Here is a 27,209-nt window from a genome sequence, read left to right on the forward strand (position 1 = left end):
ATTGAGGTCGATCTTTCATTTTCTCATCAGTGCTTGACATCACAGTGAGTGACAGAATTAATGGCATCTGTTAGCCTTGGCTTTCAATGTTTGCAGGCTTACAGGCAATTTGAAAAGAGAATATTATCCTGGGTCAAAAAAAAAAAAAAAAGAAAAGGACAACCACCTTTGGGCCATGAAAATTTATCTCACACCAAGATCCATCTAATAAGCTTGAAACAAAAAAAATCCTTGGAAGAGGACAGATAGTCTGACTGCTCCATGTGGGTTTTGTTGCATGCTGAAGAAGCTGCTTGTGATGGAAATAGGCTGCTGAAAATTTTGTTTTCTCTAGAAGTGAATAGAAATTGGAAATCCTGTGTAGGTATGAATACCTAAATCAAACAGAAAACAATTGTTGTTTTTACAGAGGAGGTGAAACTTTTGCATGTGACTGGAAATGATATCTTTATTTCAAGATGAACAGTGTGCTGCATGTCCATATTACCTCTGAGCTGCCTATCCTCTAGGCAGGCATGATGAACACGAGGTCTAATGTGTTTATCTTATGCTCATGGTTAGCAAAGAGCCCGGATATATAAGTCACATTCATATTCAGGCCCTCCACCCCTTTTCTGCATATGAATGAGTTTATGCAGAAAAAAAATGGTACTATTGAGCTTTGAAGGGAAAAAAATAAAGAGCAGACAGGGCAGATAATACAAAGCAGCAGAAAATAGGACACTGCTCTCTATATATGTAATTTATCTCCATCACAAATATGTGAAAGTAAACACTCTGCCTTCCTGCCTTAGCAGCAACTTTGAGTGCTGGTATTGCTACTTCAGTGCTGGTTCAGTTACATTTTCGAGGTGCATTAAGAAGTAGATTAAAAACAGAGAAAGCACTTGTAGTACCAGTAGCAGAAATCTGGAGAATTGCATGGCTGCTGGTCTTCCTCTGGTTTAGTGGCTATCCAGGAGGGTTTGCCATTCTGAGCAAAGATTATCAGTATGGCCAGGAGGGCTCTATTAGAACCAGCAGTAAAAACAGACTGTGTGTTTGATACATTAAATATGCTCTCTGGTGTTCAAGAAAGACTCAGTTTTGAATCACAAAGTCTTTCTGCCAGAAGGTACAGGAGTACTCTCCCCCTGTTTTCTTCCCATAGACCTGCATTGCTGATGGAGGTGAGCAACCTAAAAACCTGGCTTTCTCAGACCAGCACTGCAAGGCCAGGATGTCATGTGTTTGGTGCTACCTTGGCATCTTTGTAGGTGGGGAATGAAGCTACCTCCTGCAATTTTTATAGATCTGATACCGCACCCAAGTAGGTTAAAACTGTCTGTGCCTGTTATCTGGAGAATACCCATTACTGGTTTCCAGAAAAGCTGCTTACACCCACAGACCTCACTCTTTTCTGAGCACAACCCAGATCTGCACCCATGGGAAGGTGGTGAAGACATATAGATGTTCACACACACCCACCTCTGCCTGTTGTCCCCTGGGAGGTAGTGATTTCTGATGGTGTGGTACTGCCTTGGTATAGAGAAGATCATCTGCATCCTGGGGGAAATCTACTGTGTGCAGGCATAAGTCATCATGTATCCCATGTCACCATGTCACATTACAGGTTAGTTTCTTGTTTTTCTTCTTTGCTCAGCCCAGGCTGTTGGCACTAGTTCCTTTCTGATGCGTGCCATCAAATAGAGTTTATGGCTTGTATCTTTTTCTCCATTTGCATTCTTCTAAATAAGAGCTTGTTCTTATTTCCTGCCTCTGCTTCTGACCTCCAGTAGTCCCAGAATATTTATTTGTATTAAATGTGTTTACAACTTCTTTTAAAAAAAAAAAATATTATTTTTTTTTTGGCTTCAACTGTGTGAAAATTTCCAGGTCATTAGTATAAAAATGAAATGACCTATTCCTCTTGATTTTCATTGTTTGGAAAACCTTTATTATAATTCTACAGCAATCCTTAGTCTATTTGGTTATGCTTGTATTTAGTTAGAATTTAAATAAAATGTGTCACAGACTAATTCTGATCCAGTGCATACCTTCCTGATTCTGAGATCGTGATCTCAGTTTAATGTTTAGAAGGATTTCCCACGCTGGCTTTTAGTAAGCTGATCCCAAACCTGATAACATGGTTTAGTCAGATTGTTTAAAAAATATGACAAATGTAAGGTGCTTTCTTTTTACCTAGTGTTCATTCACTGTGTTACTTATAACTGATATTTGTAAGAATATGCATAAGAGAAATGAGAAGTGTTCTTAAGATACTTAGCTTTAACAGTGTCAATGGCATTTTTAGGAATAGGCTGAAAGTCTAGTCTGGATAGTTTTCCTTACTCTAGCTGCTTGGTGAAACCCAAGTTGAACCCATGCTGTTTGCAATAAATCTTGATAGAAATGAGCCATGGGGTAGCATACCACTGTTGAAGTAGAGATCCACAAGGCAACTTAAAGGCATTTATGCCAAAGCCCACAGCATGGGCAACAAACAAGAGGAGCTGGAAGCCACTGTGCAGCAGGGAAATCATGACATAATTGCCATCACAGAAACACGGTGGAATGATTTGCATGATTGGAGTGCTGCAATGGATGGCTACAGGCTCTTTAGGAGGGATAGGCAAGGAAAAAGAGGTGGTTGTGTTGTATGTCAGGGAGTACACCAACTGCCTTGAACTCAATGTTGTGAATGAGAAGGCTGAAAGTTTGTGGGTGAGGATCAGAGGGAAGGCCATCCAAGCTGATATCCTGGTAAGATTCTGTTACAGATCACCTTGCCAGGGTGAAGCTACAGATCTGCTGAAGGATAGGGAGGCTCTGCAGAGGGATCTGGACAGGCGGGATTGATGGGTTGTGGCCAGTGGTGTGAGGTTCAATAAGGCAAAGTGCTGGGTCCTGCACTGGGGCCACAACAACCACATGCAATGCTACAGGCCTCGGGAAGAGTGGCTGGAAAGCTGCTCTGCAGAAAAAGACCTGGGGGTGCTGTTTGGCGGCCGGCTGAACATGAGCCAGCTTGTGCCCAGGTAGCCAAGAAGTCAAACAGCATCCTGCTTATATGAGAAATAACGTATCCAACAGGGCCAGGGAGGTGATCATCCCCCTGTACTGGGCACTGGTGAGGCCGCACCTCGAATACTGTGTTCAGTTCTGGGCCCCTAACTAAAAGAAAGACATTGAGGTGCTGCAGCTGGTATAGAAAAGGGCAACAGAGCTGGTGAAGGGTCTGGGCAACAAGTCTTACAAGGAGCTGCTGAGGGAACTGCGGTTGTTTATTCTGGAGAAGAGAAACTCAGGGGGGACTTTATAGATCTCTAGGAGGTTGTAGTGAGATGGGGGTTGGTCTCTTCTACCAAGTAACAAGCAGTAAGACAAGAGTGAACAGCCTGAAGCTGCTCCAGGAGAGGTTTAAACTGGATATTAGGAAAAATTCCTTTACAGAGGGGGTAGCCAGGTAGGCCCTCAGTGGTATGGTTTAGTGGTGGTCTTGGCAGTCCTGGGGTAATCGTTGGACATGGTGATCTTAAAGGTGTTTTCCAACCTATCTGATTCTATTATTATGATTCTGTGATTCTGAATCAACTGGTTTTGATCTTATTGAAAACCTGAAAAAGCTAAGAGAAAACAGTTCTTTTATTCTTCAGAGATTATGTATTCTTGCTGGTTTTGTGATTATTGCTGTCATCTTGAAAGTTTGTATATCAGTCCCTTCTTGTTGTCCTAGAAAAAGCAATGCCTTCCAGTCAAAGCAGGAGAGTGAACAAATTGTTTTTCTTTGCATTATCTGTGAAACATAATACATGCTCCTGCTGCATGCTTACTGCAGAATGAAGCAGCATCCTCTGGGAGAGAGCTCAAAAACAAATGGATCTTTCACAAATAAATCAATAGGCTGGGATTGCTGCTAGGACAAGTAATGTCCCTTACCAGTACCTTTTTACATTGTGTCCTCAGCTTTGCAATTAAATTTGCTTAGCTCCATTAGAGTTTTTCATTACTGTTATTATTCCTCCCATGTTTCTCCCAAATCACAACTGAAAATATGAGTGTGCATGTCAGAGCACTTAGCAGATCCTCCTAGTAGAATCATGGAAAAGTTGGAATATTAAATGAAATTAGGCTCTATTTGCAAATGATTATTTCCACTGATTATAGAGCATGCTTAAATCTATAAAAAATAGGTAGAAACCCAAGTGGGAAGTAGACTGAAAATTAATAGGTAGCTCCTAGGAGGTTTTCTTTCATTAATATTTTTCCTTATACCCATAGTACTGGGGCCTCTCAGTGCATTCCCATTTGGTGTGAGTCACACCAAGAAGGAGAACCTGAAATAACCAGCTGCCACTGCCTTCTGTTAACTCTGAAGGACTTTTTTTCCACCTGGAGGCTGCCAGGCAAGTGAAGTGTCAGCTTTTTCAGCTTTGCTCAGGGCAGATTTGCCTTTTACTAGAGAGGCTGCTTCTGTCAGTCAGCGTGGCATAAGTCCACCAAAGCTCTCCCAAGGGCACTGGACTCTGACCTGGGAGAGAGTTTTTGGCTCATAGGGTCAGTCCTCCCAAGCTTTTTTCCACTTGGCAGCAGTCCAACTCCACCATCTTGATGTGCAGCATCACACTGACCAGGACTCCTCTTGACGTCCACTTCCCACTGCCCTAGCAGAGCTGGGACATCACAGGGACACCAGCAAGCCATGTGAAATGGACCAGTACTGTGGCCCAAGTATGCTTAGACACAAGGTGAGAAAGTACCCTAGTTGCCTTCAGCATCTTCCGCTGTCACTGCCAAGAAATGGGCACCACAGACCATAAGGCACAGAGTTACTGCTGAAAGCGTCTCCTATTCTATACAATAGTAATATAAAGGGAGCAAGCAGGGAGCAGCCAGATTCTTAGCACACCTGGCTTGCATCTCTGGATAGCGATAAGGTGAGTTATAGGTCATGTAGAAACTATGAATGCATTGGCATTCTGTAGCATCAATGGCATGAGAATGGCCAGGGCAGCAGTACTCTCATTAGTCTGACCTAGAAAGCTTATAGGGCACTTGTCAACTAGAAAAAACTCCAGGTCTCTTTATCAGAGGAGCTCATGCCAAACTGGAGAATAGTCTAGAGGGGAAGGAAATGCTGTATAGCAAATCTAATTGGACTTCAGGGGAGCATCTCACCCAGTGCCACACAGGAAACAATCACTTACGCTGGAGGAGATAGCAATTAATAAAAAAGCTGTGAGGCAGTCAAAGGGGAGATAATATGCTCTAATGCAAAAGGGAGTATCCAGCCAGGGAGAGCTCACTAATGGGAGTTTCTAAAGGGTTGGTCTTATGATTGGTTTTATTTTCAGGGGAGTTTAGGGACCAGAGCACAACCTTTCATAGGAGCATTTTAGTGGCTTTTGCAGCACACATAGAGCTGAATTGCATTACTCATGAATGGGAATTCATGAGTGTCAGATAGGATGACTGAATGACCTTGAGCACTGGAGAATTGATTTGCAGTGAAATGCAACAGCCCAGAAAGATCAAAGAGGTCACTCATGTAGGGATTAACAACAAAAACATTTTCTGTTAAATGGCATCTCATTGGTTTACAAAAAGGGGAGAAGAAAATTTCTATATGTACTAGGCATAGGACCAGTGAGAAAGTATTTGCATCTTTTCTTGAATGATTTGTACACTTTCAGTTCCTGCAGCATGGAACAACCACATCTTTCTTGGACTGTGTTCAGGGAACAGCTAGAGGACAGAGAGGGGAAAAGAGGACATTTCTTACTGAGGGCCAAGACAACTTGGCTTCTTAGTGTAATACAGCGGATGCTGAGAGGAGATGTAGCATCTCTTCAGAAGTACTGCAGGAAGCAAACTTGGGAGAGAAAGAAAAGGGCAAAGCTGGCACTTACATAAGTGCAATAAGGATAAATTTAGTTTGGAAACAGCCAACCAGTGTGAGGGGTTTGGAAATGACAACCTGGAAGGGCCTTTCAAGTTTTGTGTCCCAGTGTTTAACTGCAGAAGTAAAATTTGCCAATCAGGTAAAAATGCAAAAAGAGGATTCATTTATAAGTTGTTTACAATTGCTTAACTTTAGTATGACCCAGAGTAGCTGTTAGCAAAGAAAATCCCTTGTAGATGTAAGGAGAGGTTTCTGTGATGAACAGAAAAATTAAAGGTAATGCACAATTTGCACTGCATGGCAGTGAATGCCTGTGCACTCTCCTGTGGGTATGTGCATCAACAGGGTGTTCATTGTCACTGTAGTGTTAGATGACATCTGAGTTTTCAAAGGCATAGCTATCATCTCTTTTGAGCAAGTAATATCTGACCTTTTAGAGAGATCATTTAAATGTCAGTGTACTGGGGACTCTTAACATGCACCCAGTATTGCCTAATTCTATAACTAGGTGAAGGATGAAGAGAAATATTGGCCAAATGTAACTGTTAACTAAGTATATTTTTCTGCTTCAGTTTTACTTCAAATTTTCATAAATAAATGTATCAAACTGCAGTTAACCTAAATCATGATTACAGCCTTAAACTTTTGAAATTTTAAGTATCTTGTTCTTCCCACTGAGTTATAGCTAGTAAATTAGTCAGAACAAATCAAAGAGTTATTTTATACATCATTTTGCACTAGCATTAACTTAGTCATAACCGATAAGGTTGTAGCTATTGATATGTTGTGGCAGCTGGGCTTTAGACACTCAATTTATGTCTTTTTTTAAAGGGCAACAATCATACTATCACGTTAGGGATCAGACACTTTGGTGGCTGTCTGACCTCTTGGTACTGGCTTTAAAACCGTGATGTCATGGATGACCTGCCTTTATGGGACTACACCAAAAAATAGAAAAGAAAAATCAGTATGGTTAAAGTTATTTCTTAATTTCTTATCTGATCCAGTAGCAGCTGCCATCAGTAGTAAAATGTGCTTGTACTTTCAGTTTGAAAATTAACTGCCTTCAGAGTACAAACACCTGATTTTGTTAAATACTTTGCACTGCCAGATAAAAGAGCTTGTTGACATTGGTAATGGCCTTTTGTAGCTAACTACAGATTATTATCAGGAGAAATAAGGTTAAGTTACCTCTAACCTTCCTGAAAGACCCTGGCCTCCATTTAGTGTTGCAATCATTACAAGGCATGATTTCCAGATAATGAACAATCATTGTTGCATCCTTTCCAAATTCAATATCTTATATTTTAAAGCCTGGTCACTAGAACTGAACAGAGCAGTTACTTACCCATTAATGCAAGTGAGGAAAATGCAGCCTCTGACTTCCTAGTCAGTAGCCAGATGTAGGAAAATAGTCATCTTTCAGCATCATTCGAAGTGGTGATAAATATCATTCTGATGTGAATATGAAAACTAGCAATGTGATGAACTGAAAATACCATCAAAGAAAAAGGCATTTTAAGGTGTATATCTGTGCTTTCAGTTATCTTTAAGAATAAAAATTGGAGTGTACTAAAATGCTATATAGGAAATTATAATTAATCAGTGGAAGTGTACAAACTTGAGTATCATAACAATTTTTTTAATGGAACTATAACTTTTCTTTTGTCTGTTACTTACCGAACGCTGTTGCTTTTACTGTTTCCAGAGTTCGGGGTTTATTTGCTTGAAATGCCTGTTGCTTTATATATAAAATGTAATCCCTATAAATTCAGTGATCAGAGAAAATATTGGTAATTTTTCCTTAATTTGTTTCTGTTCTCCTCTTTCTCATCTTTACTTGCCCCAAGAACATGCCTGCATTTTCACCATTCCACCCTTACTTCTCTTCCGCTTCCATGACCAGGTCACCCTAGAGAAGGTTTTTCCTTCTGGAGAGGACCTTATTAAACCAGTAGGCCTTAAACATCAGTCTAGGATGCTGCCTGGACTCTTCTTTCCACAGCGCTTTTGTGAACCTTTCCCATTCCCTGAAGCAGAGGGCATCACCTCAGCGTTTATTATGCGTAGTTTATGGTCCTTTTGGCAGATAAGCAATCTTTTACCAAACCTAATCTAACCACCCAGAGACTTGCAGATTAAGGGAAAGAATTTATATAGGATCTTATAGAGATATGGGTCTGCTTCTTTTCACTGGAGAGAACTGCTCATGTGTTTTGCCCATGCTGTGGTGGTCATTGCATTTCCCAGGCATCATGCCTCATAGGTGTCATGTACCAACATGGCTAAAGGCTGGCCTACAGTGATAAAGTATGTAAAAAGTGAAGAATCACAGGAATGCTAGAAAGTGCTTCTTGCTTTTAATTTGAGGACCAGGTAGTAATTCACCATAGCTTGGAGGACTCACGTGTTTTGCCATAGTTGTGATGCAGAAAAATGAGTCATGGACAACGCGCTTCTCAAATTGATGAGCTTTCCAACCTCATCCCTGGTGTCTCCCTGATACCTCCCTGTTCATACCCCTGCCAAACCCAATGGCTTGACCCTGGCAGAGCCTGTGCTGATACAGGTCATGAACTCCCAGGCTGCAAACCATTTTCTGCAGCAACTAGTGCTATCTGTGTTTACAGTCTCATATATCCTTGATAGCAGTGATTTTGCGTCATGATCTCCACTTGTAAAAGCCCTAGGTGAAGCAAAGAGTATCCCCCTTGAGTCCTTGTCACTTATTAGAGATCAATGGAGGGAGACAGGCTATAGACAGAGTCTTCAAAGGAAAGAGTAGCTTATCTTTGTCTCAAACAGAGCCAAGAACAATATATCAATGTCCATACATATTTATGTATTTATACATCTTTAAGAACTGACTTAGGATTTCTCTTTCTGAGGTGTAATTTTGGAAGTTGAGGTATGGAAGTCATTTTTCTACAGTAAAAGTAGTGTTATTAGAAGGTAATTGGTAGCCCTGTTGTTTTGCCTGTATTTTTTCCTGTTTCTAGGACAGTTAATGCAATGTGTTGCTGAAGTCTCATTAATGTTGTTATGTTACCATGACACATATGCAAATATAGAAGCACTGTTGTCAGGCTGATGTAGCTAAATTATTACTACCCTATTTTTCCAGTATTCATTTAAAAAGATCTAATTTTTGTTAATTGGGTATTATAATATTTAATATAATATACCATTTTAAATAATGAAGAATAGTCAAGTGATCTGTAAGTGATCATAATGAAATAGTCAAGTGATCACATGCAAATTTGCGTAAACAGAGTAGCATGAATTGAATACATAGCACTGAAAATAGATTTGTCCTTCAGGTTCTGCTAGGGACAATGCTGATAAAGGAAGAGAGGGTTTTGTAATGATGAGAACCACTTTGGTATTATTACTTGAAATAGCTACAAGAAGAAGCCATAGATAACAATAATCTTCAAACTGGAGAGTTTGAAAGCTTCGAGAAGCCAAAAATGACTACAGCTGCCTTGAGTGATGGTGGAACAAAGCCATATAGTTGTGAATAGTTTATGCAGATGAAATAAAATCATAGTCAAAATGTGCAGTCATCAGGTTTTAGATCCAAGAAGCAGGTGGTACATGTCTATCTCAGAGTTTTGGAGGGGTTCCCTGGCATCAACCATCTCAAAGAATCATAGACTAAAGCAACAGTTTTGACATCTACAATTAGATAACACAAGGGCACCATCACTTCAAACACAAAATTATTCCTTGTCTGTGGTCTTCTCCAGACATTCAATGAGGCAGATTGTTCCTGTTTTAAAATAATGCCTCAGAGCAAAATGCCACTTTTTTCTGGAAGTGCTAAATGGAAGCTAATGACAGAAAGGAAACGATTTCCAAGTTTTACAAGTGGCAACCGTTACAAAAGGATGCATGAGCTTTTCAAATCCATTTTTATTTACTCTAAGTCATGTCTTGTCAAGAACTGGGCAACAAAATGTGTAAAGAATGTGGCCACAGTTCCTGAATTGTTTATAACCTGGTCATAGCATTTGCAGATCTCTTTACTGTTTGTTTTTTAATTTTTTTAATCTGCATTTAAAATTTCACCAATAATATTTTGCTTTTATATTCTTAGAATAAAATTGCCACTTTAATTATTAATGCTTAAATAGCTCTGCATTTTCAGTGGTCACTTAGTGACTTGTAATGTGATGGCATTTTGGGCCTCAGTAACTCCCTTAGCCCTGTTCTGCAGGGCTTCTATTTCTACTACTTCTAACGCCTCAAATTTGCGAGAAAGGAACATTTTAAGAAGAAGAATCATCAACAATACTGAATAAACAATCTTGTGGTTTTAAGATATTTGAATATTTTTCTGTAGGAAATTTAAAAAATAAAATACCATGTATATTGAGTCTGGATCTGAAAGTGATTCTTCTTGACTAGGGGAGAATTTTACTGATGAAATAACAGATTATGTGATCAATTTTCTCTTTTCACTCCTAAGAAAGAATTGAAATATAAACATATATTTGTGGTGCAATGAAGCACCGAGTCTCAAGAACATCAGCAGAGCAGCTGCCTTTCCATTTTCCCCTTCAGTTGCCATCTTAAAAAATGCGTAGTCAGTGTAGAATGGTGAGCCCAGGCACTGATCCATTTTAAGTGCTTTCATTATAAATTCTGTTATTAAAAATAAAAATTTTGGTAAGCTGTCATTTCAGTCCCCGTTCATTACCTGCATGCCAATCATTAGCTATTCACTGCATGTGTCTGTTAAATAACCATTCTGTAATATTGCTTTTTTTTCCATTTTTAGTTGTTTAATTATTCCAGTTGGAAATGAGTAGAAGTGCCAAAAGATTAAAGAAATGGCTACTTCGTTATTTAAGCAATGATTGCTTATCACTGGTCAGATAAGTGGATTCAGATTCAGGTGACCACATGTAAATATCTACATTTTTAATATCTGTGTCTAAGCTAGTCCTCTCAGACTCCCTCTGTAGACAATGGAGAGAAAAAAAACATTTTTAGAATGCAATGTCATCCCAAATTAAGCTTCTAAATGGCAGGGGGGTTGGAACTAGTTGATCTTGAGGTCCTTTCCCACCCTAACTATTCTATGATTCTGTGATTCTATGACTTGCACCCTGGAAATGCTAGTTTCAGTTGACCATAAATGGAAACAAGGGTGACTAGCTTAGATTTTTGCTGTGTAGATTTCCAAAGGCAGATGAGATGAATCCCATCCCTGTGCTCCAATTAATCATGAATGCCCACAGGTTTTGTGTGATGACACTTCCAATGTAAACGTACTGTGGCTGTGTTTTTTTATGCAAAGGACATAGTGCTATTCAGTGCTCTGCACAGATAAGCAAGTTCTGTTCAGTAAGGCCACCAACGGCAGTACACTGATGTTAGGACTACATTTCAAATGGCTTAGATTGTCCTGCTTTTCATGTTGTCTAAGTAATACCAGAGTATTATCACATCCACATTCTTTCCAGAATGGATCAGTTTGAGGAACAGCATTAATACCTGTATGTAGACATACAGAGGTGGTATTTAATATTTCTGATGGAAGATGAATGTAATGGTCTTGACCAAATTAGGTCTTGCTATGCAAAGGAACATATATTATAAATAATAATAATACCTATTTTTGCCTCAGCAAGCTCAGAAAGAGCTAGTTTACAAACAATGAAAAGGGAGGAGCATGAATGGAAGTAGTATTATTTAGAAATGGCACATAGCAAGGGCCTCTTGCATTAAACAAGGTTGAAAAAGATGACAGATAATGAATGCTGAAAGACTTTTTAGGTTCTGCAGTTAATTTAGGACATTACCTTAATGGTGATTTTTCCTGTGGGTTTTTCCCCTTAGGATGATTTCCAGCATGCAGCCTCAGAAACCAACTGGGAGTCAGTCACAAGCTCTGTCTCAGTAAGTAATTTGTTACTATTTTGCCCATGGATGGGGTGATAGGAATCCCACTCACTAAATGGCACCTGTACAGAGGAACCATGTATTCACCTTTGGCAGAGGACGGATGAAATAAGTATTTATCCAACTCAACCAGTGTGTTTTTAAGGAGAAAATACTGAGGATATTCCTTCAGCTGTTGTAACCACATGAGATAGCTACTAGGAAACATTTCTTGCTTTCAAACTCATGCTGCCAAGATGAAAATACAAGTTATAAACTTACATTTTTCAACTGTAAAATGTCTTAACCTAAATAGAAGACTATATTAAAACAGGCTGGCAGGAAGATGATTCTAGCTTTTCATTGTCAATAATGAGCAACCTGATATAGTTGAAGATGCCCCTGCTCATTTCAAGGGGGTTGGACAAGATGACCTTTGAAAGTCCCTTTCAACCCAAACTATTCTATGATTCTATGGGGGTTTTTAAGTGTTTGTAGTGAAGTAGTATATCTGAAGTATCTTATTCATCAGTGAAATGCAACTTAGGAAAAAAAAAGTTTGAAAGAAATCAGGAAAACAAGTAATCTGGTATAAAATTTTACTTTACTCTTTATTACATTTGATTTGTGTCACTGGGCAGAAATTTTCCCCTCTTTCATTTCCAAAGTAAAGATAAATGCTGGGGAATGTCAGTGTAGCATCAGAATTCATAATTCATATGTGCTCTGCTTGCTGGTCAGAACCATGTCACAGCTCTTGTAAGTGCCTCTTAAAACACATGAGACAAGGGTCAGTGCTCAAAGCAGACTTGAGACCAATGTTTTGAGCATTCATAGAAGAGGATTTAGTGGTAGCACCTTTGTTACAGTAACTGCCAGGACTTGCCAGTGGAGGAGCAGTAAATGAAATAATGGCAAATTCTACCGACTAATGTGCAAGCCAGGCAGCAAGTAGAGAGAAGATTCTGTATTGCCAAAATTAGAAGAGGTTAACCCAATCTCACTTGTGTTTACCCTTGAGCTTGCAAATAACAGTTGCACTTCATGATACAATTCATTTATAGCCTTAAACTAATTGTGTTGAAAGTCCTGAGTAGTAATGTTAGCAGGGCTGAGATCTACTGGATATGCCAAATACAAGATGGTAAAACAACATGTTATTGAGAGACATAAACTCAATTTTCATTCTAATATTGGGCTGGAAAAGAAAATCTAGAACGTTTTGTTTAAAAATATGGTAGGCTGGTATTTGAAAATGTAAGCCTAGGGCTCCCTCATCAGGTAACTATGAAAATGAGATGAAGTATATGGTAAACGCCATGTTAGTTATCATCCTTTACACCGTAAGATGCACAATACACCAAACAATAATCCATTATTTTTTCATATATATATATATACACACATATATATAAAAGCTCATTTATCTTTCACATCTGTTTGTTACTGAAAAATTGTTAATATGTTACAGGTAGGGTAGTTCAGTACAAATATTACAGGTAACCAGCCAATGCCCAAGGTCACTTGGAAACCTGCAGCTAAACCAGAAGTAAACTCCAATTTCATTGGTTTTCCTATGCTGTCCCCTATCTAATAAAACGTATCTTCTTCTACTGCACATCCATTGCACCCATGAGCCTTTTCTTATCCTCAGGTACAATAAGGTAGAGAGGTTGAGTGATTTTTCCCAAAGGCACAATGAAAAAAGTATGAGAACATCCAAATTCTTCAGGACAGAAAAATTTAGGAATTCTGCCGTGGTCCTGAGGAGCAGAAGGACAAACACAGACCTGCCAACACACTGATATACTCTTCTGCTGATAGCTCAGTTTGCATGGCAGTTTTGCTGCTCAAACCTACAGGGAACCCAAAGACTCATTTTAGTATCTGAGTACAACTCTCAGAATGAAAACTTTAGAGGGAGCAAATTATTTCTTGTCTGTGGTCATATCACAGAGTCATATTTTGTACTTGTTTTTTTGTTGTTTTTTTTCCTCAGAAAGCTAAAACTAATACTTTTGCCCATAACCCAGCATGGCAAACACAGGAAAAAAAAAAAAGGAAATAAAATTTACTCCTTGTTAGGTTAATTTCCATTACCTGTGAAGTAATGTTATGACCAACAAACAGCTGTGATATACGTTGAACTGTCTGTCAACCTCACAGTACAGACAGGAAATGGAAAAGAATGGGGGAAGAGAAATCAAGGGTAAGAGCACTGGCAAACCCCCCCCACAAAAATAACCCCTTTGTTTCCCATGAAACTGAAAATACTTTCAGTGCTTTTAAGAAATGTACAAGAGGTACATAATGTGGAAAATGTTTGCTCTTCAATGCTTCTTGCATTTCACTACTCCTCTTGCCCTTTTTCTGGATTCAGTCTTGGAAGCCAGATTATGATGAGCACAAGCTCTTCTAAAGCTAGTGCCTCATTCTTGGCAGGGCAGAAGAGAGCCAGTTGGTTTGGCAGCTTTGAAGTTGCTTTTGGGCCTGTCACATGGTGTCACTGCCAGTAGGTTATGTGAGCTGTTGAAATAATTCCTCTTGACTAGGCTGTCACTGAGAAAAAGTTAAGCCTTCTTCTGTGTGTGAATGAGGTAGCCCAAAACTCTTGAGTAGAAGTTTTTGTATGAAAAGAAAATGGGGAATCCCTGCTGCCTGTTTTAGTTTGAAATGCCCTGCAAATTCATAGCCTGACCTGCAGTTCTGTAATTAAATGCATAGTTGAACATGTGAAAAAAAACCTCTTGCATCATCCCAGCCGCACACCTATGGCCTGATTTTTCTGCTGCTTCCTCTTGAGCATCCTTGCACCATCTCACTTATTTTTGAAAGGCAGTCGGGGCCTGACATTTCCCTGTTGGGTTGCAGTCACAGATGAGCCATGAGCTCCACGGAGCTCTCCTCAGTAAGCAATAACATTTGGGTTCATTTTTCTTTTGTAACCTCCAAGAGTGCATTAGCACAGCACAGTGTCTCCTGCAGCATTTTTTTTAGGCAACAACGCTGTGTTCTCTTGGCTGGTGTGAGCTTTTCAACTCTTTGAGCTCCTGTCTCTCTGACAGTCTCTACTCCAAGACACTTAGAGAGTCTGGAGAGATGCTTTGAGGTATGCTTTCCCTTTTAGTGGGTCATGAATTTTTACAGCCATCTGCACTGTGTCTTATTTAGCTCTGTATCGTAGAGGCATTGCAGTCGCAAGTGGGCCCTCTAAAACTTCTTGTGCTGTTGGTGAGAAGCAGTAAAGAACAGCTATGCTTTATTGACCAATGTATTGTTTTCTATTTCTTCTCTTTGTTTTTTTTTTATAATTTGAACAGTCCATACTTTCAGTAAGCATATGCAGTAAAATATCAAGGGCTGTTACTTCTGTGATATAATTTACCATTACAGACAGCTGGATTGTTTTAGAAGACATATATACTTTAAAACTATTTAGTAAGCTTTGAAGGACACAATCCTGCAATAAAGGAAGTAACTTTACTTGGATGAGTTGACATTTCCATTACTACCCAGCTGAGTAAAGTTGATCACAAAGATCAATAGCTTAACATATGCATTTTTTGGGGAAAAAATATTTAATTTTAAATGGCATGTTTCTGCCACTTTACTTCAAAGATGGGTTTTAATAAGATAAGAGGATTTCTAGGGTTTTTTTCCCCCACTGCTTTTACTCACAAGACCAAAATTCAAACAAGTCCTGCTCTTTTTTATGCTTCTGCTTGGACAAAATCAGGTATTTTGATTGTGGTCCTTCAGAGAGAAACAGATCTGCATTAATAGTTTTCTTGCATGTATTTTACACATACTATTAGGCCTTATGCTTGGACAAAGGAAAAAGTGATATCAGGGTAGCGAATATTGTGATTCTAACTGATGATTATTAAAAATGTTTGAAGTCCTCTCCAGTAAAATGAAAGTGCTGCAATCTTTCTGACAAATTCCAGTTGTGCCACTAGTTCAGTGGGAGCCAAACACACTCAGAAAATGGTACTTGGCCCTCCTTGGTGGAAAATAATATTTCATTTGGTATTGTGATATAACTGTAAGGATACAACTGTGGTGGCAATCACAGCATTCGTTGTTACACCGAGATCCAAATATCATACTTTTTCTCATTTGCTTAGTAACTTATATTTTTTGTAATAAGGTGGGAGAATTGACATTCATCAGTGTTTCATAATACATTTAATTCTTGGGAATAAAAGGCCATCTTTTCAAGTCTTTAACCAAGCCAAATTTGTCATCCAAACTGACCAAGGAAAGGAGGGAGATCTAGTGGACTTGTTGCCTTTGTCTTTCTCTGCTGTGGTTTCTCCTCTGCCTGTTATGGATTTGCTAACAGAGCTGGCAGAGCTGTGAAGGCACCACCTCAGCACTGCAAGGCACTTCTGGTCTTTGATCATGGCTATCATAGTGGTTTCAAAAGATATTTCCATTACATCTTTGTGTATGTGCAAACCATTATCTCCTTTGAGGATTGGGTGTGTATGTTGACAGACTTCCACTCCCTGCATCTCCTCTAGGACTTGTTTGGAAGTTCCTTGGTGAATTTCCTCCTTACAAAAAGAAAACACAGATATAACACAGCCTGGCTCACCTAAGGACTTCAAAAGATGGCCCAAAATAGCTGTTTCAGTCAATAATGAGTTTCTCAGTAACTGCTTTGAATTGTTTTAAGTGGTGCTATAATTTATTCCAAGTACACTGAGATGTATGTCACTCTTAGGGGGTATCCTATCCCTCTCCATCAGTGACTGATCCTACCCTCACGGCAGAAGCACTGGATCAGACCATTGCTGCATTTGACACAGTGGAGGATCTGCTCAAACACTTTAACCCGGACTCCTGGCAAGAAGATCTTGAGAATTTGTACACAGAGAGTGGCCACCATTATCGAGGCAGGAGCTACCATGACAGGAAGTCAAAAGGTAGGAAAAGACACTGTATACATGATTTGGGGCAAGACCAGGATATTCTTTCACTCTTCATAGAAATGTCCTTTGGGCAGGTATTAGATTCTTGTGCCCATGTTCCTGTTGGAGTCACAGGGCAAGTGTGACAATAAAACATCAAGGGTATTAAAATCAGGGATAAGCTATTTAATCCTTAATCATTTTCTGACTAAGAACTCGCCTGAGAAATCAGGCTGAAAACTGCCCATCGTTATGATGAATTCACAAATAAAAACATAAGCTCATGTGTAAAGGACAGATGGTTCTCAGCTTCACCCTCTTAAACATTGCTTTGTGTGTAAGACATGGGGCTCCTAATTACCTGCACTATCATCTTTCTTTAAATACCCTGCTTAGGGATCATTCTCTGTTGAGTGAGGAATAATAATTTTTATCACATTGTGCTTAGGGAAGCATCTGGTGCAGACACCTGTATGTGCAGCTGGTTTTTCAGGATGTGAGCATCTCACTGGTTTTCATTATGTTGGCAGGGAACATTATTATGGTTTAACATCTTTGTAATTGAGCAAAGCACACATTCTGGGTTATGTTTCTTGTTTCCTTCTGTTAGGTCAAATCATTCACCAAATGGTAAAGCTAAGGGATGTTAAGGTATAAGTACAAACCCATAATGATAAAGAAACACTATTTAGAAGTATGTCATGCTCTGGGGTAACCATGGGCTGAAGGGCCTGATGAAATTTCCCTCTAAGTGCAAGAACAGATCTAGGAGGTCTGTTAGGGTTCTCTGAGATGACAATTATTGTAGTCTCCACAGGAGCTCTGGAGTGAAATATTTGATTTGAGTGAGTTCTCCTGTTAGTATTGTCTTCCAAGTTATATATTCATATGCATTCTTCTTTACAACTTTAGAATTATAATGCCCAAATCACAGTTCTGATTCTGTGAAATTTAACATTTATTTACATCTTAATTCCCATCCTCCCTATGTTAAGCATGTGCTGGGCAGGGAGAGAGGATTTTAATTCTATGAAATTTACTTGCTATTAAATGATAAGCTTTTGATCTTAGATATGTAAATTGCATCTGTATTAGGGAAAACGGCGTTGAGGAGTGTTCTCAGGACTTGAAATCCAATCACCATATTGCTAAATTGTCTGGCCTGGTCTCTGCTTAGTTCTAGGCCAAATGTCATTACCTCAGGTCATTGCTAGACATGAAACAGGAGCTGGCACAAGCCAGCTGCCATTCTTGGTGATAGTTTGCATTGGCCACCTTGTATTAGAGAGTAAGAGATAAATGGTAGGGATATGGGCTGTCCCATGGATGTTGACCTCTGTGCAGTAGAAGGATCTCAGGCACATACAATATATTGTTAGATGTGCAGCCAGCTTGGTGTACGGTTTCCAAGGCACTTTGGCCATCTTTGGTTTTAGGCTCAGCACTTCAAAGGAATCTGCAATATAGCCCTGAGTACCCCTCCAGTGAAAACTGAACCCTTTTATTCTGTACCTTTGTGGCACATCCGTGACACAGCACATTTTGTGAAAAATGTCATGTAACTGCCACTGCATCACTTCTGACATCAATCTCATTTAGGGGTCTGTGAAACATGTTCTGTGTGTCCCTTATTCCCAGGCTGGATTTGACATCGACAGACACATATACAAACAAAATAAAGGGTATGATTTGATTTTAATAGAAGCTGATTAGAAACCTCAATACTGTACTGGTTCTGCTCTTTGGATTTCATTTGACTCTCAGATCACATTTGGCCTAGTACTCCATATATTTAAATGATGAAATATATGTGAAATAGCGTTTGCTGTTTTATTAGTTCAGACTATGTAGGCTAGAGTTACTAGTCTGATCTAGTAGTGCTCAGAAATTCAGATGCATAACGTTTTCTCCATTTAGTGTAAATGTAATTCAGCTCCTTGCATAACAAAGCAGTGTAAAAAACATAAAGAGTTTTCCAGTTATTATTGTAACACTTGATTTATTTTAATAGGGTTTTTTTGATTATTGTTTTGATTACAGAAATAAGAAAAAAAGTTGTAAAATAGTTTTTCTCTTGTCTTCAAACTACAGGCAAAATTCCCCGACTGTTAGCAGCTCTCTGGACAAAAGCACCTCACCACAATCAGATATTTAAAAAAATTCAGTTAAGAATTTTTACTTAGTCATAAACTTCTGGCAAGATTAAACGCTTATTCTTGAATGATGTCAGGAGTGGGGAAGAGCTTTAACAAGTCCTTAAATTAGAAATGCTTGGTGGATTTTTAACACAGACACTGGATCTCTGAGGGATGTTTATAGGCAATAGGACAACCTTGCAGCAAAGAGAGCAACAGATTATATCATCATTTATTTCAGATATCTATCTGTTTCTGCTTCTAGCTTGGGTTTCATTTTTTATCCCTAGTTGGAACAGCACTGAGGCAGATAACAACAATTTGATGTAATCTCTGCCTGTCTTTCACAGAGTTCTCAGAACATGTCATATATGTAGTGTAAATGGATCTCTAATGATTTCGCTCCTATATAACTCTCTTCATGTACCAAATTATGCCACAAAATTGAGCTTAAGAGGTAGTGTTGCTGAATCCCAATTCCAATAAAAGGTATAAGCTACAGGTTGGGCAGAGAAGAGATTCAGAGCAGCCCTGCAGAGAAGGACTTGGGGGTGTTGGTTGATGAGAAAATGAACATGAGCCGGCTGCAGTGTGTGCTTGCAGCCCAGAAAGCCAACCGTATCCTGGGCTGCATCAAAAGGAGCATGACCAGCAGGTCGAAGGAGGTGATCCTGCCCCTCTACTCTGCTCTCGTGAGACCTCACCTGGAGTATTGTGTGCAGTTCTGGTGTCCTCAACATAAAAAGGACATGGAACTGTTGGAACAAGTCCAGAGAAGGGCTACGAGGATGATCAGGGGCTGGAGCACCTCTTGTATGAAGACAGGCTGACAAAGTTGGGGCTGTTCAGCCTGGAGAAGAGAAGGCTGCATGGAGACCTCATAGCAGCCTTCCAGTACCTGAAGGGGGCCTATAGGAATGCTGGGGAGGGACTCTTCATTAGGGACTGTAGTGATAGGGCAAGGGGTAAGGGGTTAAAACTTAAACAGGGGAAGTTTAGGTTGGATATAAGAAGGAAATTGTTTCCTGTTAGGGTGGTGAGGGACTGGAATAGGTTGCCCAGGGAGGTTGTGAATGCTCCATCCCTGGCAGTGTTCAAGACCAGGTTGGACGTAGCCTTGGGTGATATGATTTAGCGTAAGGTGTCCCTGCCCACAGCAGGGGGGTTGGAACTAGATGATATTAAGGTCCTTTCCAACCCTAACGATTCTATGATTCTATGATAAATGATATTTAAATGTTAAGTTTTCCTAATTTGGCAATCAATAATCTATAAAGGTAAGGATCAGGGTAAGGAAATAAGAAGTAGGGTGTTTTAGCACAACTGAAATTCAGAATCACATTATAGACAAAGTGAGACGGCATCTCAGAAGTTTACGTAGTCCACCACCCAGCTCAAGGAAGGGTCACCATTAACAGGTTGCTCTGGACCATATCTAGTCAGGTTTTGCATATATCCAAGAATGGAGGATACACAACCTCTCTGGACAGCCTGTGTCTGACCACCCTCCAAACAAAGGAGGGGTCTTTGTTTTCTTTTAAACATTTGAATAGGTTTTCCTATGTTACAAGGTGAGTCCATCACTTCTTGTCCTTTGAAAGAAGATTCTGGCTCCATCTTCTTTACTCCCTTCCATCACAGATAGATCAATCCCTGAATACCTCCTGCAAGAACCTTAAAGATGAAAAGTGTGTTGATTAAATCTGTGTATATGTGATAACTCCATTCCATCTACAGAATCTGATCTCACACCTCTACAACACTGATGCAGCTCTATTGAGTTAAATGGATTTCTTTCTATTTACACTACTGAAGTGAGATATTGGTATCAGGTGTGTCTTGCTAATAACCACATGAAGTCTGAAATTTAATTCTACATATGTTCAATGGGGTTTGCTGTTAACCGCTTCAGACAGGCAGAAAAGGACAGAAAAGGAAGGGGAAGACACACATGCACATTTTCAAAATCCTCAAATGAGATGCCTTGTGTAAACTACGAACTACAGTGTACACCTCCTCCATGAAAACATGACAAGTAAATGTTTTACCCTTTGCAGCAGTGGTAAATATACTCAAAAAGTTTTGCTATCCATTGCTGCATTTTAGAAACTCTGAAAGTGAATATTCAGCCTTAAGCTCATCCTAGGCTCTTAGGAAAAAAGCAGGTCATACCAAATAAAGTATATACTTAAAAATAATTCCTTTTGCATTGCTGTAATATGTTGTTGCTCATCTCAGTGTCATAGTAATTTGGTTGTTACAAATATAAAACATCTCTATATCACTGGCTATTAGGTTATTTAATACTGTTCTTAGCAAGAACATAGGTAGATATAAAAAAAAGCCAACGTCTGTAATTTTATTGAACTTCTAGATTTATATTCTTTTAGAGAGTCATAAGGTACATTCAGAAGTGTTCAAAGGAAAACTCTTGATCTTATAATTTAAATTTTTGAAAGCACCAATGTATCTGCTTGACAATATTAGAACTCCTCAGAGACACTGTTCTAAACAGTTTCAAACATCAATTAAACATCTAACTTTTCCCACATGCTTGCTTGTATTTATCTTCTGTTGGTCATTCTGAAGTTTTACCTTGAACTGAAAAATACAGGTTTTGAAAGTTCTCTGCCTGTGAAATGAGTTGTCTACAAATGAAGAAAGCAAAGAGAAATTTCACTGTTTCTCTTCACAGAAATGTTGAGGGGATGGTACCTAGAGAAAGGGATCATCTTTATAAAAAGAATGGGGGTTCGTTGTTTTTTGTTGTTATTGTTTTGTGGCTTTTGAGGGGGGTTTTATTTGTTGGTTTGGGTGTTTTTTGGAAGGTTGTTTATTTTTCAGGGTTTTTGTTTTGTTTTGTTTTTTCTTGATTTTGTATTTGTGTGGGTTTTTTGGGCTTTTTTTATGAATAAATCTGGGGAGCAGGAGCACCTGCAGATAGATACATTCTTGTCATTAACAAGATTACACATGCCTCTGTGCTCATTTTCTTTTCTGGAAATAGTATGCATGAAGCCTTTGGCTATCAGAGGAAATTAATCAGGTGGGACATTCTCGCAGTAACATCTGTCTGCAATGACAGCTTTACAGGTTAAATAAATAGACACTTGCTGGCATAGCCACACTGTTCTCTAGAAGGGGAGTAGCAAGATGAGACCAGAGATCTGCATGGAAAATTTCTGCTGTCCAAACAGGTTCCCAAGATCAGGCAAGTTTCACCATGTCCTTAACAATAGTTTTTAATTGTCACTACTTACAGTGGTCTAGCAAGAAGTTAAAAGTTTAACTCAGGAATGTAATTTCTCAGGGGGGCTGCAAACAGTGGCCAATAAATTACTGCAAACATTCATGTACTCTTCCTTGAAAGGTTCTGGGATGGCTGCCAGCAAGTTTCAGTGCACCAGACAGAATGTGCAGGCATCACAAATGCTGAATGCCTGCTTATTCACAGGAAATGTGAATATTATAGGTACCTTCCCAAATACCTGCAAAGTATTTCCCATGCTTAAAAAAGTAGGGTATTTCTTCCACTTATCTTCAGCTGGGAGCCAATTTGTCTGTTGCATGCAAACTACACACATCCATTCATTTTACAATCATCTAACTCATATCTATACCTGTACTCTTCCCCTTCTGCAACAAATGTGATTTTCCCTCATGGTTTATGTGACATTCCTGTTGGTCACTGCAGTGAAAGCTTTTCTTATTAGACTCTTTTTTTAAAATGCTAGTGAAACTTGCAGCAAATTATTTATTGCTGGAATAAGCTGTTCAATCCCATTGATTTCAATGAAGCTGTGTCCATTTGTGACACTCATAGTTTGGCCTGCTTTTGCTACTTGACCCATACCACAACTAATAATTGGTTTGCCAGTCTATAATAGGCCTATATATTGTGAACCATGTTTTACGTGGACAGTTATTATCCCACTGCAATTCTGATCTCTCATCCTCTAAAATAATAGTTGCTGTATTGACGAGGTTTGTTTTGGCATTGTGATTCTGTAGTAAATCCAAACTGCAGCATCTTTTCCCCAGCTCCCAAGAGAAAGACTTGGATATCTACCAAAGTTTTCAGGTAGATTTAACAAAGTACTTATTGTGGTATCATTAAGTATGTGCAGTGGAACAGTGAAAACCTTTAACTGTATGTGTTGAAGACTAAAGGCCACAGTGTTTGGTCAACATTTACTATGGAGAATAATTTCATCAGTGCCAGTGCATTTAGGTGATTTACCCAGTGGAAGATGTAACTGTTTATTGTATGTACGAGATTGCATTTTCCAATTCAAGTTCAACCACACCATAGCTTCAATCAGCTACAGAGCTGCTCTGAGTGAATGTCTTTGCTCTACCTGTCACAGCCCTGACACACAAGTTCATGCTAGTGGAAAATGAATGCTGGGGAGAAAGAGTTCAATGTATTCATAATTCTCTGTGAAATGCCATGCTTTATAGGAGGAATTTTTTAAACCCAAAAGTCAAAATTAAAACAGCAGCACAACCTTTGTTATAAACTAAACCGCACATGAAAACAGATGATGAGCTCTGGATCCCCACTTGACACACAATACTCCAACCACACTACAGTTCCATCCCTTGCTGATGCACAAAATATGAACAGGGGTAAGTGATTCCACAAGCTGTTGGATAAATTTGTCCCAGTGTTAGACTACCTCATAGTGATTAGTTTTTCTTAGAGATCACTGAAATGTTCCTTGCTGCAACTTCTGTATTTTTCTTGTATTTTTGCTGTGCACATTCAAGAAGAGACTCCATGCTCCCAGTAGCACCTTCTAGACAGCCAAAGACAATTATTAGAACCCCCTCTAGTCTTCTTTCCAGACTAAACAAATATGGTTCTCTAGGCCTCACTGTGGCTGTTTTGGACCAGCATTTTAACCATCATGGTCACCTGTTTTTGAATGTCTAGTTTGTTCATCCTCTTCTGCTGGAGGGGACTCAAAACTGCACAAAGTACTGCAGATGCAGGTTCACAAGAACTGAATGAACATGAGTACTCATCTCCCTCAACCTGCTGCCAAATTCTTCCTGATGCAGCTCAGCATGCAGCCTGTGTCACTGCAAGGCAGACAGCTGACTCATGTTCAACCTGCTGTTTACCAGGATGCTAAAGCTTTTTTTTTTTGCAAAGCTTCTGCTTAACCAGTGTGTCCCCAGTCTGGACTGATGCATGGGGTTATTCCATGTCAGGCACAGGAATTTCCATTTGCCATCACTGAACCTGATGAGGTTCTTGGAGCACATTTATACAGACTGCTGAGATCCTTCTGAATGGCAGCCCTACAGCACATGGACGAATTCCCTCAATGTGATGTCACTGACAAACTTGCTGAGGGTTCATATAATTCCATTGTTCTGGTCATTACTGAAGATCTTCAGCAGTGTATACCCCAGCATTACGACTGGGGAGCATGCTAGTAACCAGCCACCAGCTGTATTTGGAATTGCTGGGCATTTTGCTCAAGCTTCTAAGGCCTTCAGGTTATCTACCAAATTTGTAGTCCACCTATCCCATTATATCTCAGCAGTTTGGCTGCAAGGATGCTATGGATCACTGCCAAAAATCAGCAGATGACCCAGCAGATGACCGCTGATTTCACCTCATCCACCAAAAGAGTTATCTCATTATAGCAGAATCTCAGGCAGGTCCATCATGATTTGCCCTTGGTAAATATATTCTGGCTGTTTCCAGTCACCCTCTTATCGTTCATGTGCCTGAATGTTGCTTTCAGGAGAATTTGCCCCTTTATCTTATGCTGGGATGAGGCTAGGCTGCCTGAATCCTTCTTGCCTGCCTTGTAGATGACCTTGACATGTGGTATAGGAATACTGTGGCAAGGTGGCTACCATGTCTTACACCTCAGCTCTGGTCTGTGGCTGATGCGTGAAAAAAAAAGTGAAATATTCAGATACAACAATGTTAGGGCCATGTATGAACTTGGAATAATGAAGTGTTAAAAGAAACCCTAACAGACTGCCTGTCTTTTTAAAATTAATCAGTGACCAGCAGCACAGGGTTTCTCTGGAATCTTTAAGGCTGTCCCTTCTTAAATAAAACTTGGTATTAGCTGCAATCCCTGATATCAGTCCTTTCCTCTGATTAAGATCAATGTTTCAAGGCAAGCACATGCCATAGTACTATGTGAAATGGGTATGCATGTAGACATAGGACTTAAGAGGGAGGAGGGGATAAACAGTGCACTCCAACTTTCCAACTTACAGCTCCAGTGTATTTTTTTATGTCTGCCTTGCCTTTAAATTGAAATCTGATGCAGACATTCTGTAATAACACTTCGAAATTATTTGCATCTAGTCTAGAGAACCTTTTAGTTCTAGTTTTAAATTAAGGGCTCCAGTAGTTTCAGTCCTTATAAGAAAAGCCGTAGGATTTCACACCAATCACACAGGCTCGATTACATTTTAGTTACAGCAGTGAAGTGATGCATAAAACTGACTGTACTGTAAAATCTCATTGTTATATGAGGAAATGGACTGGCTCCAGACAGTAAAACAATCCCAAGAGAGGGAAAAACGCATATTGAAGCTTTCAGCAGAGAGTTGTTCAGAGCAAACTGTGTTCTTTTGTAAGGGCACTGCAAACCATGGTCTAAAGCTAATTTGCATTCGAAAGTGTTCTTGTGTATCAGTCTGATGCTATCAAAGTATAGTATGCCCTGTTCACAGAAGACATTGTGTGCTCACCTTGTCCCACCAAGCAGTGGATTTCTGTAGACCAGAGTCAAAAAGAGTGTAGTTGTTTATGTCCGTATGATTTTTTATGGAGAATGACTTGTGTATCTCTTAAACCCCTTATTTAGCCTTTCTTCCACTGCTTGAAGTTAGTTTTATTATTTCAAAATCACTAAAATAAGACCTTTCTGCTATTGTATTTGTCCATTCCAGCCTAGACTCTGATACCTAAGATGTGACAAAGTGCAGAGAATTCATACCTCAACTGATAACTTTGAGATATGGGATCCCAAAAAATGCTAATAAGTCAGGATCAGAATGTCTTGAGAAGACACCAAGGAGAATTCATGCAATTTTCCACTGGAAAATTTCCCATAGATTTTTCAAATATAGTTCAACATATTAAAATACACTAAATAAAATGTATTTTGCTACCAGTTGATTACAGAATTCCTTAAGAATGCATCCAGAGAAAATTTTGAGCCCTCACTGAAAACAACTGATTCCTTCATACTGCATAGGAAAAAAAAATTACCCTAATTATCTGGTTATTCCCTCCTATGCTTCAAGCAAGTCAGCAGCTCTCCACAGTACTGACTCAGCTACAGTCTAAGAGACCTTGCAAAGACTTCTGAAAGTCAACAAAATGAGGCTTTTGAAGGCTAGTGAACAAAGCCTTCCCTCCAGTGAAAGCCCTTTGCCAGGTCACCCCTTGCCATTTAAATGAAGTAGCTCAAGTACTGAAGCTAATATTTGTAACGCTGTGATGAATATAATATGGTGTCTGCAGGAAAGCCCCCCCCACCCTGGCTCTCTGAATGCTGGTGCTTTCCCTCTCTGCCAGTCTTATTACAGACTCATTTCTGTGTTGATAATGCATCAGTGATAATAGGTATCAGCTCAATGCAGGAAGGGGGACTATTGAGGCAGAGGGGAAATTTCATCTGTGATAAATCAAATTTTATTCAGTCCCTTGGACATCTCCTGGACATAGATGTCAGTCAGTTCGTGTGACCTGTGTTTGGGCCTTCTTTAATGACCAGCTTGTTACTGGAAGCCTTGTTTCCTACATTACTTCAGCTGAATTAAGTCTGATTTAAGCCTTTAAGAATTTTATTCTAACTGTATAGAGAGGCACCAACAGCAGATGCCATCCTAGTCCTTGTTCAGCCTGTCCTGATAGGAGCCTGCTCATATCAGTATCTATTCCTATGGACTGCTGCATGAGTGTGGATGATTCAGGCTTTCCTCTCAAGAATTTTAATTAATCATGAAGACACAAAATTATCTGCTCTCTTTTTACATTGGTTAATTTTCCTTTCACATCAACTGGATAAAATGAATAGTAGCCAGATACCTCTTTGGTATATTGGCAAGCAAAGATAATGGCAAAAGTCCCGATGAGAACGTTTAAAATAGAGGGAAACACTTCCCTGTGAGAAGAATTAGCCTGAGACCCTGCAGTGAGAAGGGTTGGCTTTGGAGAATGGTAGTAGACAAGAAAATATAATCTGTTAAAACGAAGAAATCAATATTCCCTGGACTTGTAAGTCTTGGCTGTAGACATTTGGAGTGTATTTTTCTCCCAGTGCATGAGTATACCAGCAGCCCCATTGATTTTGTGCTTCTATCAGGAGGATGATATATACCTCTTTTGAAGAGATGCTAGCT

At 39.4% G+C, this 27,209-nt stretch overlaps 1 protein-coding gene across 5 annotated transcripts in view; it reads left to right on the top strand.

Moving 5' to 3' along the window:
• The window catches only part of PDGFD (platelet derived growth factor D), a 136,347-nt gene that overhangs the window by 95,669 nt on the left and 13,469 nt on the right, over window positions 1-27,209 (top strand). For 4 of the 5 annotated variants that reach the window (XM_057399760.1, XM_057399762.1, XM_057399761.1 and 1 more), the window contains 2 exons: window positions 11,729-11,788; window positions 16,500-16,701. In XM_057399760.1, the coding sequence (XP_057255743.1) occupies window positions 11,729-11,788; window positions 16,500-16,701 (262 nt within the window). The remainder of the gene's footprint in view (window positions 1-11,728; window positions 11,789-16,499; window positions 16,702-27,209) is intronic. The other variant, XM_057399764.1, reaches the window with a different exon arrangement.

The sequence above is a fragment of the Pezoporus wallicus genome, unplaced genomic scaffold (genome assembly GCF_028554395.1).
Source record: "Pezoporus wallicus isolate ANWC-B61680 ecotype Strahan unplaced genomic scaffold, APGP_CSIRO_Pwel_v1 scaffold_6446, whole genome shotgun sequence".
NCBI lineage: Eukaryota > Metazoa > Chordata > Aves > Psittaciformes > Psittacidae > Pezoporus > Pezoporus wallicus.